This window comes from Podarcis bocagei, assembly GCF_964188305.1.
Source record: "Podarcis bocagei genome assembly, chromosome: 9".
NCBI classification, from domain to species: Eukaryota; Metazoa; Chordata; class Lepidosauria; order Squamata; family Lacertidae; genus Podarcis; species Podarcis bocagei.
Window position 1 is genome coordinate 21,874,874 of NC_138134.1, and position 20,859 is coordinate 21,895,732.

Genomic DNA, 20,859 nt, shown 5'->3' on the forward strand with positions numbered 1-20,859 from the left:
ACTTTAACCTCACAACCACTATATATTGTACACCAATATATGTGTACTAGATTCCAGGGTTTCCAGGGTTACCCAGGGTGGAATGAGGAACAGCAGAGACTGTGGTGTCCTTATGATATATGGTTTAGTTACACATATATACAACCTGAGCCTACAGTGGAGGGTCTCACATCAGTAACACCCCCAGGAAGTCTTGCTTCTCCCATGGATCCCAGCAGAAATAAAGCATGACTCTTTTCTCATCTCCCTAGCCTGCTTCCTTTTAGCTTCTGCTTCTCAGACAAAACTATGGCCTTTGTCTTTCTAACGGACAGTTGACTTGCAACACTATTAAGGGTAAGTCAGCTGAATCGCATTCCAACATTATAACAAGAAATCGGAAAGGAGGGAAGTGCTATGTTAATCTTGTTTTGTGAACTGCCCTGAGACCTCCGGGTATAGGGTGGTATATACAATCAATCAATCAATCAATCAATAATAAAATGTATAGTTAGATAATGGTTCCAGTGATTGTTTTTGAAACTTGGCAATGTTGGAGAGGAAGGTGATCCATGCCACACTGATTAGCTTGAACTAACTTGGTCTTCTCCTACACTGCCAAGATTCAAAATCAATCAGAGGAGCAGAGGAGGCTTCCTGCTTCTGGTGGTGAGAAATGGCTGACTCCCACACGATCGGACCTCAGCTGTGCTGGTAATTCAGGGTTGATATGGGGGTAATTAGCCCTGGCAGACTCCCCAGGGTGGGGATGGACTGTCTCGTAGACCCACAGATCGTCCCAGATTGTCAGCTGGCATAAAGGTGCAAGCGGCAGGACGCTGGGTCCCAGAGCACGGCACGGCTGGCACTCTCGGAAGTCAGTCTCACAATCTGGAAATATCGGTTTGATAAAATACAGTGGTACCTCAGGTTAAGTAGTTAATTTGTTCCAGAGGTCCGTTCTTAACCCGAAACTGTTCTTAACCTGAAGCACCACATTAGCTAATGGGGCCTCCTCCAGCTGCTGCACCGCCAGAGCACGATTTCTGTTCTCATCCTGAAGCAAAGGTACTATTTCTGGGTTAGCGGAGTCTGTAACCTGAAGCGTATGTAACCCAAGGTACCACTGTAATTAGATTTGGACAACAAACAGACATAGTCTGGGCCGAAGAAGACTGAGAAAAAATCTGCAGAATTCCACAGTCCCTGGTGTTTAAGCTTGGACTTAAAATATGAGAACAACAAGAAGGCAGATATGAAAATATTGGGAGATATATTTCAGAGGTCCAGACTATGGGAAGCCCGAAAAAAATTAATGCTTAATAATTTGGATTGTAATTTGGATGTTTTTTATTTTATTTTATTATTTTTAACTGGATTTGTTAATTGGATGTTTTTATTGGAAAACTAATAAAAATGATTTTTTTTAAAAAAAAAGATTCAAAATTAACCATTTTCTAACTATACACATCTAACTGAGCTACACACACATTTCTTGTTTTAACAGCAGTATGTGATTCACCCACTTTACCCTTAACATAGGGCTCTGTAATACTGTAAATGTGTTAGTGTGCCAGCTTTTGGAAATCCAGTGAAGAGGTTACTATTGAACAAATTCTCCTGCATAAGCTTTACTGAAACAAGGGGCTGCAAGATAGCATGATGCTTCCTTTGTCAGTTCCCTATTTGAATCAATATAAAAATAACCCCCCACAAAAGAGTTTTTAAAATGCAACTGCCATATATTAAAAGCAAAGACATACTTGAAATGTTCCAGGAATAAACTGCTACATTTTAACTCTTGCCATTTATTCAGTTAGGTATCTGCTACAGGTTGTATTTTCCAGACTTTAGAACTGAGTTGCTCAAGAATTTAAGGTGCAGCAACTCTTATATTACTTTTCAAAAATCTGTAGCTCAAGCTCTGTGCAGCCAACTGACTCAGTGGCAAAACCGTATTATAGAAGAATATTCACACCAAAATGGTAAGCCAAACTAAACACATCATAGCTTTCTCATAATTATAGTGATTGTGGAAATGAAGCTTAAAGGTGGTTAATTAAAGGAAAACACATATACGAACCTGCAAAATGCTACGAAGTTGCTTATGAAAGATCTTCACAAATTCTTTGCTTTCATCGTTTTGTTGAGTAAGGGTTAAGACCATACGCCTTACTGAGGTCAAGAGCTGAGAAGAACATACTTCATCCATGTGTTCCTGGCAAGAGTTGAAAAGCAGATCATTCTTAATGAAAACATATACAAAGACAAATATCCTTCTTTGAGAGGTCTTATTTTTCTTCACAGAAAAGGTGAGTGACATGAATGGCAAGTATGCCAACTGATTTTCCAGAACAGCAATGCAGAAATTTGCTTACAGCTAATGGACCGTAAGGCAGCTTACCAGTACATGCATGATAAAGAGTTCAGAGCATGTAAATAAAATATTAACTGCTCTATCACCAAACTCTGCACAAAGGCAGGACTACAGCTATTCAAAACTCTGCACTCCTTGGAAGAAAACTTTTATTGTTGGAGAAGAGAACAAGGTAAAGGCCCCTGATAATACCGATCAAGTCAAAAGGAAAAACCCATAGCTTTCTGTAAAGATGGCTTCAGAGAGAGCTCTGTTTACTGATATAATTTTGATTACCCTCAGAAATGGGATAACCTCTTTCATAATAGCTTTGATTTGCCGGTCAAGCTGCTGGGTATCTATTCGAGGACAAGGAACAGCAGGCGCTTCAGTAGACTGTGCTGCACAATGGCTTTCAGCTGTATCTGAACCTTTAAAGAGAGAAAAATATATATTCAAATCAATGTTCTTTTCATAAAGCTGCCGTTTCAATACAGGTCACAAACTCTGGCACTTTGATTATATAAAGACTACAAATTTATGCCAAATAAGCTGAACACTGACATTCTACAGGGACTGCTCCCTGCTAAGGATGGACAGGATTGCAGCCTGAATCACAGAGTCTTAAAAGTGCCATGAATTTCCAGACCTATGGGAAAAGATTATTCCCTTCCCACAGATTATTCACTTCTACATCTTTTATTCCAGGATGTGAACTACAGTGGAAGGATATTAAGTGGACCAGGAATTGGGAGACAAAGGTTTAAATCAGTGTTACCTTGGGTCACATACTGTCTCTCAGACTAAGCTACATCACAGGGTTGATGTAAGGATACCATGAGGAATAGGAGACTTTATGAAAGCCACCATGAGCAACTTGGGGGAAAGGTGGACTGGATAAAAATATAATAAAAATTAAGCCTCCCTTCAACCTGTCTCTGATTTTAAATTGGGGGGGGGGGAGGTTTGGAATCATGAAAAAACCTCAATGTTTAAGAAAAAATGAATCCACAGACCACACTACAATTTGAACCAAACAACAAAAAGCACCAGCTCCTTAAAGACTAATACATCTTTATGGCATAATCGTTGGGGGATAAAGTTCACTTCATCAGATGCATCATTCTTAATCCACAAAGGCTTACGGAAGAATACAACTGCAAGCATCAAAGTGCTACTTGACTATTGTTTCATTTCTGCTGTGAGCCATGGCTAGTTGGCAACCCCTCTGATTGAAAACAAGGATGCTGAGACTGCCCATCAAGGAAACCCTACTAGGCCAATACTGAGATTTAATAACAACAGATTGGAATAGGAACCTCCCATGTAGGGCTGCCTAGAAGGGAAGTCCAATCAGTCACATGGTTTTTCTGTTTAGAGAAACACACTAGGGACCTCTGTGCCACAGCTATACTTTTGGATTAGGATGAACTGCAGCGGCCTGGCTGGCAGAAATGTTTGCAGAACTCCTCTGAGTTTAAGTAGCAATATGTATGTGGAACAAGAAAGAGTGTGTGTGCTTTAAGATTTGGAAGGGGTGTGTGTGTTAAAAATTGCTTGACGTTCTCTTCGCAAGGGATGTGCCCCAGTAGCCTTGGCGGACCAGCCTCTAGGGAGCTTGAGCATATTATCATACTACACAAAATGCTTATAAACCACTGTCAAACATTTATATGCCCAGCGAACAGTGTTAAGCTACTTGACGCAGCTCCATTTCTCTGCACGGAGACTGCCTGGTAGGATTGTGTCTGTTCTTTCAAAAAAGTGCAGGACAAAACTATGATAAATGAATAAGCAAGTGCAAAATCGTACCTTCCAATTTAGAAGCAGAAGCATTATGGGGATTACTACAGCACCCATCCTCAGAGTCAACGTTACTTTCAACTGCCATTTTCTTTCGTCCATATTCTCTCATCCGAGCCAGTGCCTGATCTAAATGAATCACAGTGTTGCCTGTATTTTGGCAACAAAACCTTTTACAATATGTATTTAAGTTTTTGGAAATCAAACATTATTATGTGTAGGTTAAATACAAAAACTGCAAGAAGAAAGCATCGTTATTTTTTTTTAAAAAAAATATTTTATTAAGGATTTTCTTGTTTTACAGAAGTGTAGTGCCTCGTTTTTGGTTTGTTTTTTTCATGTAACATTTTTACAAATCCATTTCATTTGTTGAGGCATTAGGGGGAGAAGAAAAGAGAAAGAGAGAAGAAAAGGGGGGGTGGAGAGAGGGAAGATGGATGGGGGTGGGATCGGGTGGCGGTGTTTCTATTATGTTTAATGTGTGTAGAGTTTGGTACCAAATAGTATGGGAAACAGCCCTACTAGAAAAATTAACTAATAAACTGAAACTGACACGGGGACAAACAGAAGAAGACACCTTCACCCCAGTATGGCTCCCCTTTATTACACACACAGCCCAACAGGACAGTGACAATAATCCACCAACAGCATACAAATCAATATGGCTAACCTGATCCAAAACACCCACCCACCTCACTCACACACGAAAACAAAGATCACCACAGCCAATCACAAGCAAACAATCACACCCTAGGCCAACCTCAACCTCTCTCACCACCAAAGGAACACAAGTGAACAACACAAAAGCATCGTTATTTTTATGTGTAAGAAGTGCATCAGTGAAGGACTGATTCACAGAAAACAGTTGCGGCAATTTAACAAGGTACTTGAGTTACTGCTGTATATAGTTCAACTGCTAGGTTTATGCTTACCCAGCTCATCAGTAGCAAAGGGTTCAAAATTTGAAGAAGTAGACATAGTGCTGCCATTGTCTGCATCGTGTTGTTCACATTCTCTACAGGCTCCTTCATCAAAGTTCTTCTCAAATGTCTCCTTCAAAATATGGAAACAACAAGTTGGCACGTGTTCTTCTACAAATAACTAACCACTCTCAAACGCTCATGTTTTCATAAATTGTCACCCAGGATCTTAAATTAAGAATTCGGATCACCTTGAAGTGTTTGCATCAGGGGCTAATTCTTGGGCTAAAAAATTCATGTACATGGTTTAAAGCTTAATTAGAAAAAAGGGGGGGGGTTAATTGATAAATTCTTCTGAGTATTGTTCACCAAATAAAGGGCTCATCCTTCCAAGCTAGAAAACATGTTGCAGGTGTTACCTGTTGTCAATTTCTATAAGTAGTTCCTTAGACAGTAATCGTTTACACTTAAAAAACGACCCTCAACTGACAAAAAGGTGAATTTGAAATATGCAACTGCAGAACTAACTTAAGTCCTCTTAAAACGGATCAGTATAAAGATCTTCAGCTAGTTGAACCTCCAAAGAACAAAGTCATTTTTAAAAATAAAAAAACCCACCACTTGACAGTTTGAGAACAACAACTTGTTCTTAACACAACACAACAGAGATAACATTTTTGTGAATTATGTTGAATGAGGAGTAATAGGAAACAAAAGGAGAAGAAGAGAAAGCTGAGGAATATTTGCTTTTATTTTAAAGGAAAACTCAGGGGAAAATAAATGGAGTAAAAAGTGAGTAAAAGCAGTCATGAGAAAGGATAAAAGCTGGAAGAAATCAACTGTCCATGGGGCAAGGTAGGGGAAAAACTGGAGATGGGAGTCATGGAAGTTAATGACTAGTATGGTACAGTTGGTCCTGCCTGCCCTAGGTAGAGATAGACTGTTAATCTGTTGTTGCCTTGCCCACCTGGGGAAAGACCAAGCCCAGGCCACATCCCTTGAAAGTAATTCCCACTGTTCAATGTGGCATATTCCCTAAAATGCATGTTTAGGATTGCAGCCTTAGCAAAGTACACAGAGCTCAGAATTAAGAGATCATACAAAAGGACTATGATAAGGTTGAAAAATGCTATGTGGAAAGACATTGAACTGGCCAGAGATCACCTCTCCTCCAGAAAAGACCAACTGTCAACAAAAAAAAAATTAGGGGACATAATCACTTTACACAATTGCTTAAAAGAAACAAGCTTTACCTCTGCATTTCTCTCTTACTTTTGCACAATTCCCATTTGAAGTTGTATCATAACAAATATTTTCACATCAAAGTCTAATGGCTCAAATCCATACACATTTTATTATCAAATGTATTTATGCCGAAATCTAAAACCCATTTAAAAAAGGTTGGATTTTATATTAAAATACCCAGACAAAGATTTCAAAACCCTTACGTCATCAGTCGTTGCAAGGCTTTCACTGGGAGTAAGTTCTGAATTTGATCCTGCCCAACCTGCAGAGTTCAGTGGTTTGGGACACTCTCCTTTTGCATTTTCTTCAGATGTATGTCTGGTCACGATATCCTATACAATGCAACAGTTTCGTTAATGATTGCATTAAGAAAATGTTTGCTTAACAAAGCAGGTCCAAAAATTATGGTTTTATTAAGGTACCTGTAAAGCATACAATGCTCTTTGTCTCAAATAGTCTGAATTGAGCATCTGGAGCTCATGAAAAAGCTCAATCAGAAAATGAGGGCGAGATTCATTTTGAGATATCAAAGTGGCTACTTCAGAGTAAATGGTGTCTCGCAAAGCTTCGAACATAGAAAGATCACTGCCTGTTTCTGTAGAAAGAAAAAGAATGAATTAAGTACCATTATTATTCTCCATTGAAATTTCTCTCCTGTTACAGCATGCAAGTTTTGAGAAGGACGTGCCTTATGGATGGGATGCAACTCCTCCATGAGTGGATGGAAAGTGGTTTTGCTCATGCAAGGAGTGGTATTTTCTTCTAGCAGCAGATCCTTGTGCCTTAACTGCTTTTAAAGAGCCTCCCGATATTGGAAGGGGCTGCTGCTATAAACAGGCAGCGGAAAAGACCCTGGGCACAAGGGAGTACTGCACACAATAGTTACAGTCCTTGTCATTGTGTACTTCTTTTACAGGTGCAAATGAACTGCTGCATATTGTATTTTATAGAGCTAAACAAGTATCTACTGAATGTTTGCCCTGCGAAAGGGAACTAAATACAACAAAACGTAATTGACATAATAATTAATACAATGCATTGCAACAATGAATTCACTTGAAACCCCACACAATTACTGTCACACTGCTACAAAGCTATATTTGGTGACAATGTGTTCACTGAGGTTCGGTTTTAGATCTATTTTGTTTTCAAATGCATCCTAAGCATAGTTGATGTAGCACATCTTCCTGTTGGGTCATTAGTTAAGTGTAAGTCAAGGATGACTTTTCAAAACATCAGCTGTGTTAGTGTAACACTCATGGTCACAGGATACTTTAAAAGTATGGCTGGGATCCAAAACAACTCTTGGACCTCATGCAGCTAGTTGTGAGGTTCTTTGGATTCTGGCCTAACAAATCTATCTTGTTTCGCTGTCCACTTCATGCACCTAATGAAACTATTGCAGCCAAAATACACTTGGTATCAGATGACCCTTGTATTTGCTGCTTAAGTAGTTGAACACATTTAAGTATAGTAAAATCCAATTTTGAGTTTCAGCAACCACAATGTACTATTTACTTTTGGGCAAAAGTAAACATGTAGAACTTAGGAAGCTGCATATACCAAGTCAAATCATTAGTCCTTCCAGCTCAGTCTTTTCCAGCCCTAACTGGAAACGCCAAGGATTGAAGCTGGAACCTTTAAGATGCAAAGCACATGCTCTACCACTGAGCTATAGATCTTTTGGCTTAGGGTTAAGGGCGAGTAATAAATAAATATCAGTCTTTTTATCTAAAAGGACAGATGGCATTTCACACCCCTTTTCTACTTCTTCCCAATTTTTCTCTTATTTGAGACCAATGGGCACTGCCAGCTCTGATCTGCCAGCAGGGCACACCTTTGAAATGTTCACCTCAGCATAAATGGTGACATGACAGCTGGATTTTCAAGACCTCATCTACTCAAGTGAGAGATTAAGCGTCTACAGTAGACACAGCAATACTTTCATTTTCCTAGAAGAACCCAAGTGATGCTACCTATCCATGCTTTATGGTCCAACAGCAGCTCAAACAGCAGATTGTAGAAATATTTTCATGTACTGTACCTCAACTATTTCAAAACACGAACAGGTACTTCTGGATCCACTGGTGGTGCAGAGAGCCCCTTCCTGAAGAGGGATAGCTAACTTCTGCTGTCTATGCTCTTAGATGGTGGGAAGAGGTGGCCTTCATTATGTATCTTTAGGCTCCAGGCAAAAATGTGTCTCTTCAACCAGGCCTTTAGCTGATTAATATGCTCTTTTAAATGTGGGGGTTATGTGTTTGTTTTTGCTTTATGCATTTATGTATTTAAATAGATAAATAAATAAGATTTAGGAATACACTCTGCTTAGTTTCAACCATAAGAGATAGCAGGGCAAAACTTTGCCCGAAAGTCATACCCTCTGACACAGAAATCCTAAGTTCCAGGATAGTCAATATGGTGTCCTTCATATTTTTGGACTCCAACTCCCATTAGACTCTTCTAGCATGACCAGAAATGATGCCAACTCTATTCCCAAACATTTGGAGGGCACCATCCTGAATACCTTTGCCTTAACTGGTTGTTCAGGGTTGGCTATGACTTTCAGTAACAATAAAGTACAGTGGTGCCTCGCAAGACGAAAAGAATCCGTTCTGTGATTCAGGCTTTTAGCGGCTTATCTGCTGATCGGATCAGCTGATAAGCGGCTTAGCGGCTTGGAAAGGGGGGGGGAGGGGAAAAACCAGCAGGAACTCGCAAGACATTGTCGTCTTGCGAAGCAAGCCCATAGGAAATTCGTTTTGCGAAGCACCTCCAAGACGGAAAACTCTTTCGTCTAGCGAGTTTTCCGTCTTGCGAGGCATTCGTCTTGCGGGGCACCACTGTACCTAATCAGGAAAGCAAGTAGATAAAAAAAAAAGTATCATTTGGATTAGTGCACCTTTTGCCAATTCAATAAGCAAGCTACTTGTTAGTTAGGACAAGAGACCAGAAAATCAAGGTAAGGTAAGTTTGGAAGCTAAGCAGCAAGTGCATTACCTGGTGCTTCTATGCATGCATTTCTGTTAGACTGCTGCAGTATTCTCCTAGCATGTGCTGCAGGAAAGGGGTGGGTGGGAAGGACAGACAGTGATAAACACAAAAATGTGTATCGGAAATAAAAGCAAGGTCTAATGAAATAATGGGAGAAAGGCTATTTAGTGATCCAAATGAACAAAACAAAACAAATCTCCAGAGAACCCATGTCTCTTGGGGGAGGGGAGTGATTTGAGAAAAGCATATTACCACAAAAAATTCCGAAGGGGGAAAAGAAAAGATCCCAGAAAGAATTTTTCAAGTATGCGCACTGGATTTCTCACTCACTCTATGTCCACATACAGGCGCCTCTCCACTTACGCGGGGGTTACGTTCCCAGGTATCACATGTATATGTGAAATCATGAAAGTGGGGAACACTTTTATCTAAGCCTCCCTGCAAGCCTCACAGCTGGGTGCAAAGGCTTCTGGGATTGCTAGCTGTTTTCCCACTCTTTTTGCGACATTTTAGCACTTTTCCAGTTTAATTCTTTTTATTTATTTCCGGGCGTCACACTTATACGCGGTCTAACTCGTGTACATGGGGACACGCCTGTACACAGCTTCAATGAGATCATAATTGGAACTCATTAACTAATAAAAACAACATGAAAATATGACCATTCAAAAATATGACCCTTCTTGATTCAAGTCTCAAGAGCACACTGGTCTCCCACAATTTCAAAGAACCCCAAAAGGGGGAGACAGAGAAAAAAAAAGAAACCCATATGCACACACCACGTTGTTAAAAAGGGACACTGGAGGCATTCAGTTGCAATGCTAAAACATGGTTTAGTGCTACAAGAGCAGGCCAGCCTCCCCATGCAATCATGTGTTTCCTCCACTGGCACAACTATGAGGAAGAGACTGGATTCTCCTCCTCCAGCTTTAGATTAATGACAGTTTATAGCATGTCATCTGAGCTCTAAATTGTGGTTAACCAGAACTGGGATTACTGAAAGGAAAGCAGCCTTCATAAACTACAGCTTGTTTCGTCTAACCGTAAGATTAACCCGGCTTGTCTGGGTTTGGACTACATGGCAAGCTGTGCTTAATCAGAAATGAAGAAGAGAAAGCTTCTGAATGCCTCCTGGTAGCGGCACAGGACGAGGGGAGGGAAGTGGGAGGCGAGGCTCATTCTTGCAATGCTAAACTATGGCTTCATGTTATTTCTAAATCAGCCCACAGGCAAATCATTAATTGTGCTTAACAAATATGTTTAACATTTGAATAGAGATGTGTGGGCCTTCTGTTTATGCTCTCTAATATCCAAAACTGGATTTCAAATATTACCTGCAATCAGCAGTGATCAAATATATACCTGAATGTGTCCCTTTAAAAGTGAAGAAACAACAACACTGAGAGCAGTAGTTTTAGACCTGTTGTTGCTATTTATTTTTACCCAAGCCTCTCTTATTAAGAAGAAAGCAACGGAATCAACGCTTCATTAAAATATTTTTAAAAAACTAAAGCCTAATATAATGGGCTGAATCTAGAGTCTCTTTTCCACAAACCAAAGAGACCATTCAATTCACTGAAGGAGCTGAGATGCTCCTGCTTTGGGGGAAGAGAAAATACATTCTTGTCCTATTCCGCCTCCTCTCTGCAATTCCTCCACCCTATCCCCCAACACTATTCTACAGGGTCAACCCAACCCTCTGAAGGAGGCTTTCAGGATGTACAATCCATTAAAATATTGCAGGGGAAAATTAACATTAAAGGCTCAGTTCTGTGCATGGTCACTAGAAACTAGATGCCATTATATTTAAATATATTTAGGATTGCAGACAAAAATTCCATGCACGATCTTCAGCATACAATAGTTTCCATCTACACTATACATAGTGTAGTTTAAAACAAACAAACTAGCAAGTAACAATTATGTGAACGTAATATTTGGGTTACCTGAAAATTTCCATCCCAGTAAGATTCCCAGTTCTTCTTCAAGCATGCAAGTAACCACTGAATTGGTACACTTTAAAATAAAAACTGTTAACTGTTTTTAAGTACCTGAGGACATTTCTGATGATCTACTGTATTTAATTATTTTTTCTAGCTGCTCTCGATTCTTTTTACTGAACACCTTTGCTTGGACAACGTCTTCCTTCCGAGTTGAGTGTCTGCTTCTGTTGCTCTTGTAAGGCTCGCATGTACTGGAAACACTGGCACTTTCAAAACCTTAAAATAAGAAAGATCCAGTTTGTACAGCTTGCCCTTTCCATAGCCACCCTGCCCCAAGATTATTGAAAGATAAATAACCCTGAATTATGGGTGTTTCATATGAACCTACCATTAGATCTCGACCGGTTTTTAAATTGAGAAGCATTCCTCCTCTTATTCTTGGACTTTGGCGTTTTGTCTTTGGAAGCTAGACTGGCCTGTGCAGACGCTTTCCGAGGTTTAAAGGTTTTAGTCACGGTGGTTGGATCCACCGGATCTGGCATACTACTAAAGCTCTCCAGAGATTCTTCATCAAATTCTCTCCTCCTGCTCGTGCCAGTTTGATTTTTGTGATTACCACATCCTGCGTTTTGTACCGGTATTGCAAATCCAGACTTGAGGAACAAATGTTTTTCTTTTCCTCCTTCTTGGTGCCCATTTGACCTAGTTGATCTATTCTCTGTTTCTTCTTCAGGTTGCAACTGACCTCTTAAATAGAGGGGGGAGGGGAATCAGAATCATGGGGTAAGAGGCAAAGTCAGAAGTTTTCCAAGGTAAGAAGTGTATTCCCAGACAACCATTATTTGAAATCTATCACCCACGCTGTTCCAAAGGTGTCCCAACTAATATTTTCTCAGTAGGCATGGGAAAGTCTGATCTGGTCTTTGGATACAGGCAAATCATTTCTATTTTTCCTTCTGGAAATGAAATAAGCTGAACTGGTTCAAGAAATATATTGGATCTTTACAAGCTTGAACCAGCAACTAATCAGAGCTTCAATAATAGATTGTTTCTCTAAGCAAAGACAACTGGTTGCTTATGCCCCAAAATCTCATCCAAAATCACGATATTTGATAGGCTGATCTATAAAGAAAAAGTGCTTTCAGAGAGATCAGCACAACAAAAAATACAATTTCATAACTAAATCACTCTCATAAGAACAGGTTCTAATTTGAGCCCGAATAAAAAGTGTGGCTCACAAACAAAAGTTCAATTTAAGCTTCAAGTACCTTGGTTTTTCTACTCCACCAGTAGAATTACTTTCAAAAGGTTTTGGAAATGCCATATAGTCCATTTTCCCAGTGGTGTTAGGCTCTATGGGTTGCTGCTGATGTTCACTGTTCTGAGCTGTACAGTTGTGTGGAAAATCCCCCAAACCAGATGGAAACATCGGGCCAAAGTTTATACCTGTGAAAAGAAATCACATCAGAAACATTACTCCTTCTACGATTCAAAAGTTTATATTATAAAATACAAAGAAAGATGTATGATAGACCATAAAAATGCTATCAAGTTTGTATCCAATCTTTTCCCATAATTTAAGTTTTAAAAAAACGATTTCAACAAAATAACAAATAACTAGGGAAGAAACCGTAACAACTTCTATACTATATTTACTGAAAACTATTCCTGATTTGAGTCACTTATTATGGCAGAGGCAACAAAACCACTGTATATATTAAGTAAAAGTATTCATTGTTCTAAATAAACATTGCCTTTCACCAAAAGCATTACTTTATAGATGTGTTTAAGATCTATGGTAACTGTTGCCATATCTAGATGAGGACTAGCAAATTATAACTGGTTTATATTTAATCCTTGGGTGTTTTAATCCTTGTATTTACCTACAACTATCAGAGAGTAATGGCTTCACATTATTATTTAGGAAATAGAGTAACTCAAATGAACTCAATTTTATTATATACAGATGACGTCTAAAATATACAATGAAATAAATGCATATTATTATGATACATCTATGTATGCTATTGCTTATCTAGCCTACTGTGAAAGAAGGACTTTAAAACTTTTTTCCTTCTGAGACTCCATAGTATTGAGGAAAGCATGTTAGGAAGATGGACTGAAGAGAGAGCACAACATTTAAGTCATGCTGTGAATAAATGCGCTACAATGAAATTAGTGAGGAAAAATTCATGGAGACTTGGGTGGGTTTGCTTTCAAGGTAAAACAACGTGAAGGCAAGAAATGCTGCTTTGAAGCGCTTATCTTGGGAACAAAGAAGGAAAACACATGGAGATCTGCTGTTAGTAATTTTGTGCAGTTCTGGAAATGCCTACCTGGTGGGAAAGAGGAGAAATTTGTGAACCCAGGCATGCTGAACAGGTTCATTGTTTGGGAAGGAAAACCAAAGGGACAAAACATAGTTGGTGATGGAGGCGGTGGAGCCCTGCTGTCTTTCTCCTTTGAAGTTGTTCTTGTCTGCTGTTGCTCTTGCTGGCGCATTAGATCATTTAACATTTGCTTCAACCTGTGAAATAATGGTATCTGAATTTCAAATGCACAGACTAATAAGCACTCAAGGACAAATCAGTCTTTGAAGCTAATACCAGTAAGCAGAAATGCATCTGTTTCCAAATTTCAGTCCGTAAGCAATTTCAACAAAGGTTAAAATATGACAGAGCTCTAACATGATCACAGAATTATCAAGACAGACCATTACAGTCTCATTTCTATTGATCTCATAAAAATAACACGTAATTTATCTTTGAAATATTACATAACATGTCACTACAATGTGTTTCTTGCACTGAGCTTCTGGAGCACTCTTTAATGCGGGAGCGCACACGTAACAGTCTAATATGACAAGTATTTTCTTAAATACAATAAATATAAGACACCATTTTTGTGCATCATTCCAGCCTGTCTTCTCTCAAATGTATGGAACAGACATCTATAAAATTGAAATGAATACCTTTGAACATTATTTTGTTGCCAAGTCAGTTGAGTATAGCACTGATTTAACTGATGCATTATAAGGTGTACTTGTGGTGAAGCAACGTTACTGGGCAACACACTGTAAGGGCCAGTAAGCAATGTCTGCAACAGGCAGGAGAGAGTCTGCAGAGAAAAATATATGAAAATATAGATCCATTAAAATTAATTCTATTTATTAGATTTCTACCCTACCCTTCCTTCCCCAAAGGAGGTGAGTGGGTATAGAATATTAACTTTTCATTCAGCTTCTTTGTCCCATCTTTCCACAATCTTGAGCCAGGATAAAATAACAAACATTCACGCCTTTAAAATGATATACGATAAAACAAAATGATAATGTTAGTCATTAAAATATTCTACTGCCCAGACCCTAACCAAAAGTCTTGCAGAACAAGGATTTTATTTCTAAAATCCAGATGGAAAACACATCTTTTTGGGGATCATTCCATAAACTTGCGACTATGCAATGAACCTAATATAACCGTGAAGTTCACTTCAATGGGTCTAAATATTCAATTCTGGAAGCCAAAAGCAGCAGGATCAAGAAAGGATGATATATCTGGAGTTGTTCTGACACATATTCAGAAGAAATGATAAGCTGGAAACCACCCTTTAAATACTGAAAAATGAATCCTTTAAAATTAATGGCAATCTCCCCCTCTCCAAAGTATAATCCCCTTCAGCGGTGGGCTCAATTCTGCCTCATCAACAAGACAGGAAGGACAGAAATGTAGGAAATATCCAGCCTGTTGGATGGGAAAATGCAGAAGAGAAAATTAAAGAAGTCTTTCACATTCTACCTGTTGATCCTGCATTAAAGTCTGACAAATATTGACACTGAATTCAAGCTGTTTCTTTAGCTGGTTAATCTGCTCTTGCCATTGTTCTTTCTCTTCTACGTGAGAAAGGTCAGACATCCAGCGATGGTTTTCTTGCCGCCGCATGCTGATATTCTGTTGCTGCCTTGCTTTAGCCAGAGGACGGTAGTTTCCATCTGCTGAAAGAGGACGAGGATTCTTCCAGCTGAGAACAATGAGTGTTTCGACAAGGGATTACACATTTCTAAATTGTGCTCTTGGTACAAAGCATTTCATTAAGTAAAAAGACAGTTACGAGGCCAATGAGAAACAAGCAATTCAGTTCTGAAGGAACACAAGGCTAGTCCAGAGCAAACATGCTTCTTTCCCTTCACACCATGCAGGTAACATGATGTAATCACCTAATTTGTACAGTGTCCCTTCATCCTCTTTTTGATGAGCAGGAATTTCTTTTATCTGGCTTTGAGATAGAACACAATGCATAATGCCAGGGCTCTGTGTGATAGCAGAACAGAGGCATGTCTCTCACCATTCCAACAAATGTTTGGAATGGGGCTTAGAAGTTAAACATCAGTAATACTGCACAAATGAACTGTAGGCTGACCAATGAAATTACAGAAAATATTACACTAGATAGCCACACGTTCATAGTTTCAGGTTATATAAAACCTTTCAGAGTAAACTTCACGGTATATAAGAAAGGACTAGCATCATAATGCACAGCTTAATAAGCAGCAAAGGGAAAACGTTTTCTTGAAGCAGTTTACAACTTAACTATCGGTAATTAACATGCAAAACTAACCTCTCCTTATCTTCCTTTGCACAATATGTACTTTGATCTGTGTTATTGGGACACACAGAGTACTCATTGGAACTAGATTCTTGCTCCTCTTCCTCTTCCTCTTCCACTTGACCAAGCCCGTCAGACAGATATGCATCTTCATCACCACCATCTTCATCTTCATCAAATGCACACTGAGTAGACCCTCCCCATGTTGCCATGGTTCTAGCATCAGGTATTAAAAAACAGTCATTCTGCTGCTAAAGTGTAAGGTAAAATTAGATCACTAAAAACTAAGTTGCATGCTGAATAAAAATAGTTAACATACACGTCTCAAATTAATCTCCTGTTCTAGAAACACAATTTGCTTTGATTTATCTCTATGCCTTTTAGGAATTCTGCACGATTCAAATTATGACTTTTGATTTATGTCATTTTTAGATTATTTCCCCACCTTTCAGAATATAAATTTTGTTCTTACTTGCTCCTGCATTTTTTAGTTCACAGCTATGTATTTCCAGTATAAGGATTTAGATATTTATTTGTTTTTGGCAAGGCCAAATTGTTTATAACCAGACAGTGCCTGCTCAAGTCTCCTGGACTAAAAGTAGCAAGCATGGCTATTTAACCTGCTTAATCTGGCTAGTCATAACAGTGATTCAAAATCCACTGTGGGAATGAAGTCTTAAGAGGATTTTTTTTCAAGTGTGGGTATAGGAGAGGAGTATATAATTCAGTTCCAGAAATGAACATCCTCAAGAACAGGGCAATTTTTTAGATTGGTATAACAGCTTGCACGCTGCTGATGAAAAGGTGCACAGACGTGAGGAAGCAGTATTATCATACCAGTGATCAAGTGTAAGTCTACTGGGGTTGGGGAGGAAGAGATAAGAGGGGATCTCTTACCTTCTTTAAACTGGTTAGCAGAAAGCAATGCTCAGATTCAGTTTAGGCTATTCTAATTATGCCACATTTAAAAGTAACACATCTAAACCCATTTTTGAAAAGTATTTATCTTTGCAGTGAATACAACTTAAATATACACCAGATGAGAAAGCAGGGTATTTTACTTTCTCTCTTACTTTTCTGTTCTGCTTTGTTGGGGAGTGCACTGGGTCTCTGATCCATCACTTTTAGTAGATCCAGCACAAGCAGATGTGGTATCTGCTAGGTCCCTTCTCCGCTGGTGCTCAGCCATTAAGGCTTCAAGCTGCTTCCTTCTCTGTCGCAATTCTTCTCTCAAAATCTCATGTCTGCGCATCTTAGACCAAAGCTGTTTAAAATAAAATATTAAGAGAAAATATTTTAATGCAATGCAATTCAAAATATGCTATTGCAGTTTTATACACAAGAATATGAAGCACCTCAGTATCGGTTGTGGCTGTTTCTTCTGGTTGGACCACAATCTTGTTGGTTGCGCTGATTTCATTCGCAGCTGGCGCTGAAGTATTCCCAGGGCAATTATCCACACCAGATGACAACTAAGAATAAAGTGTTAAAATTACATTATTAGTATTTGAATAAGAACCTTTATCAAGTTAATGAAATCTGCGACATCACTGGCTTTAGTGATCCACTCAATTTCATTTTTCAACAAGCCTGCAAGCCAACACAAGACTGATGTCTACAAACTAATGCTCCAAGCTTTTGAACTACTCATCCAGCTATTTACAGACCCATCGTCTTTCAAGCACACATCTTTTTCTCACTATTTCTGACCTTTCAGTATATTGGCAATCCTATGCTCAAAACTCATATTTATAACCACAAGGGCTAACACACCCTTCGTTTAAATGAATAAATGCTAGGGTTAATAATCTTGTGGCTGAGATGCCAAGCAGGGTTGCCCTTGGGATTTTATATTTCCCTCTCTCATGTTAAACCACCATTCTACCTACTTGAAGATCTGGACAAGCTTTCTGCAACACCTGGATCTTTTCTTGGATCTTCATCAGTTTCTTCCTTTCTTCTTGGAGATGTTTCAATTCTCTCTGTTGCTGCTGAAGCTTGGCTTCATAAAATTTCTCTCTACAACAATAAAGCATTCTCATGTTAGTTTAAAATGTATTCTTCTTCTTCTTGCACCAATCAATTCTGTATTGGGCAAGGCCTTCCAGTTCCACAGCATTCCCAAGTGAGAGTGTTATATACCACAAACCAATAGCAAGGACATAAGGCCAAGACAGTCCCACCTAAATTAGAAAGGGTATATGAGGCCTTAGCTGAGGAGTTGAGTTCCTGTGGCCCTCCAGATGTTACCGGACTCCAACTCCCATCATCCCTTGTTGAGGGTTGGACTCCCAAGAACAGATGGAGGGCCACACACTCCACATTCCTTAGACAATCTCATTCAAAAATGATGTATGGGTAACCAGGCATCATGGGAGGTACAGTGGAACCTTGGTTGTTGAATGCTTCGGAAGCCAAACAATTTGGAACCGAACGCCGACAACCTGGAAGTGAATGCTTCCATTTCTGAACCTTTTTCGGAAGCCAAACGGCTTCCAAGGCATATTTTTCATTTTTTCCAAAATTCACCTATCCGCATGTAAAGAATTATGCCAAATCCTCACTATAACCACCACAGATTCAGAGACCTGAACACCAGGAGTTTGCACACTTCCTTATTTCCTTGCTTGTTTCTGCTTTGATGGTCAGAAGTCATTTTCAGGCAGAAACCAGGCAGGGAGGGAAGGGAGCAGCAAGCGAGAGAGCTCTGACAAATTGAACAGGAGAGATTGGACAAATTAGTCCGTCCCCTCTCTTTGTCTCTCTTTTGCAGATTAGCTACAGCCATTTCCGGAAGAAACCAATGAAAAAAAAAGGGGGGGGGAGAGATCCCAGATTAGAAATATTTCCATAGGAAATAATGGAAATTGTGGACTTGTTATGTCGACACTCGCCTAATGAACAATTTCCATGGAATGCATTGTGTTTGGGACCTGCATGTACAGTAAGTAAAGGAATGATGGCAGCCCAGGATTCCAGAAAGGCACTGGATGCAGCCCTGCCCTTTTTTGGAGTCTCTGCAGCATTCAAGTGGATTCCAAAAACTCTCACATTATATATAATCCCCTCAAATTCAGTCAGTAAATCTGCCTCATCATTAACTTTAATGCATGTGAAAAAGACTGTACCTTGCTTTTTCATTCAGAACGACACCTTTCTGGGACTTGTTTGCACTGGTTCGAATATTGTTTGGTTGCTGTTGCGCTTTTTCCTCTTCAGCCACAAAGAACTGATCCATGTTACCCTGTCCTGAAGCCTCTGGTTCCACTTCTTCATCCTATAATAGAAACAGTGTATTCAGCTATGACCTCACTGAGCCTTCCACCTTTCCTTTCTCTGTCTCTCTCTCTCTCTCTTTTGCGCCATCCAAAGCAGTTTTGTTGTCAGGTGCACCGGAGTCAAAATCCCATTGATTAAGCATGTTTTCAGCACCTTCCTGCTGAAATCAATACAACTGAAAATGCTTTAATTTGACTGGAAGATGTCCCAAATAAACCTTCAAAATTGCTTGCTATTGGGTTTCCTCTTTTTCCTGATACTAAAAATATGTCAACTTTTGAGACCATCTGTAATCGAGAGCTGGAAATAAAATTTTTATTTAATACCTTCAGATACTGAAAAAGAAGTTTTCAGGTTTCCGCAGCTTAAAAGCATTTCATCATTTACTGATGAAGCCGGATTACAGTACGAAAAACGACAACAATCAACAATCACACACAATATTGGGCCAGATTAAACTACGCAGTTGATGGTAGAAGCCAGCTCAAGGATTCCCACTAGCACAGCGGGGCGTTTCCCCCATCCCCCCAAACCCACTCTTGCAGGTTGGGAGAACCCCTCAAAACAGCACATGGGGAGAAGGAAGGGGAAAGTGTTCCATCACTCAAGCAGAAATGCTAGGGCTGATGGAGCGAGCTCCTTAGCCTTACTTTTAATTCTACCCATTGCTTTAATTTAAGTTAGCACACTGGCAAGGAACTTATTAAATGAAAACAGACCTGTACCATAGCAACAAGGTTTTGCAGTTGTCGAAGTTTCTGTTTTGCTGCTATAAGCCTGTTGATCTTTTGCTCAAATTCCGCATCGGCAGGAGCCTCCTCAGCTATGCTGGTTCTGCGGCTGGATAGGGAAGCTTCACTGGCTCGATCAACTTCAGCATCAGCTTCATCTTCACCTTGTGGAATATCAGCACCACCATCTTCTCTATTATAATGGCAATCTGAAAGAACACACTAGGAACTGAAATCACTTAAAATCTGGGCAACCAATTTTTAAAAATATGCCCAACCTTTTTTTTTTAAAGGACTTACAAAATTTACAGATGGAAAGCACCAGCTTAAGAGAGTGGCTCTCCATTCTTACACGTATCTTCTAAATAGAGTGTATGTGTTCTGCTTCAGAAATAGCCTTTACCCATACACAAATCTAGAGAGTAAATTGATTAATCCCCATGTGATTAATAAATTGAGAGGACTTGAATACTGCCACACATTACATTCTCTGCACAATATACTATTTTGAAACGTACCTAAAGTTGAGGGCATATTCAGCATCCTTATATTAGCAGATCGGTTGTTTATTTCACAAGATGTATTAAGATGCCGTCCATTTCTGTTATTAGTTCCACACTGCAAATTGCTATTACTATTGCAATTCATTTCTCCCCAGTTAGTGGTGCCCTGTGGATTTCTAGAGGAGGAAACCAAATTAAGCATCATTTAAATTTTAAGCACCCTTAGGTTTTTTACAAGCTCCATGACAGAATAGATTTTTTAAATTAAAAATTGGGAATGAAATATTTACAAAATCTAAGATAGGTGGCACTAGAAAACAATTATGATCCTCTAAAATCTTTATTTTACCAGTCTTCACCTTTGGTTTGGTACTTATGAAACAGATTCTGCTCCTAGTACTAGATCTTACCACAGCAAAAATAAGTAACTGACCTAACTAGAACTCTTATTTTCATACCAAAAATGAACTGAACATACCAATTGCAGCAATACAATCATTCAAC

At 39.3% G+C, this 20,859-nt stretch overlaps 1 protein-coding gene across 10 annotated transcripts in view; it reads right to left on the reverse strand.

Moving 5' to 3' along the window:
• PCM1 (pericentriolar material 1) overlaps window positions 1–20,859 on the reverse strand; it is a 50,514-nt gene that overhangs the window by 8,248 nt on the left and 21,407 nt on the right. For 7 of the 10 annotated variants that reach the window (XM_081208588.1, XM_081208589.1, XM_081208590.1 and 4 more), the window contains 20 exons: window positions 20,371–20,531; window positions 19,841–20,061; window positions 18,971–19,119; window positions 17,732–17,861; window positions 17,198–17,314; window positions 16,916–17,106; window positions 15,855–16,058; window positions 15,035–15,257; window positions 14,212–14,357; window positions 13,577–13,767; window positions 12,509–12,686; window positions 11,629–11,987; window positions 11,349–11,516; window positions 9,304–9,360; window positions 6,726–6,898; window positions 6,507–6,635; window positions 5,071–5,191; window positions 4,148–4,288; window positions 2,633–2,766; window positions 2,063–2,197 (listed from right to left, as the gene is read on the reverse strand). In XM_081208588.1, coding sequence (XP_081064714.1) covers window positions 2,063–2,197; window positions 2,633–2,766; window positions 4,148–4,288; window positions 5,071–5,191; window positions 6,507–6,635; window positions 6,726–6,898; window positions 9,304–9,360; window positions 11,349–11,516; window positions 11,629–11,987; window positions 12,509–12,686; window positions 13,577–13,767; window positions 14,212–14,357; window positions 15,035–15,257; window positions 15,855–16,058; window positions 16,916–17,106; window positions 17,198–17,314; window positions 17,732–17,861; window positions 18,971–19,119; window positions 19,841–20,061; window positions 20,371–20,531 — 3,328 coding nt within the window. The remainder of the gene's footprint in view (window positions 1–2,062; window positions 2,198–2,632; window positions 2,767–4,147; window positions 4,289–5,070; window positions 5,192–6,506; window positions 6,636–6,725; window positions 6,899–9,303; window positions 9,361–11,348; window positions 11,517–11,628; window positions 11,988–12,508; window positions 12,687–13,576; window positions 13,768–14,211; window positions 14,358–15,034; window positions 15,258–15,854; window positions 16,059–16,915; window positions 17,107–17,197; window positions 17,315–17,731; window positions 17,862–18,970; window positions 19,120–19,840; window positions 20,062–20,370; window positions 20,532–20,859) is intronic. The other 3 variants (XM_081208591.1, XM_081208586.1, XM_081208594.1) reach the window with 1 other exon arrangement.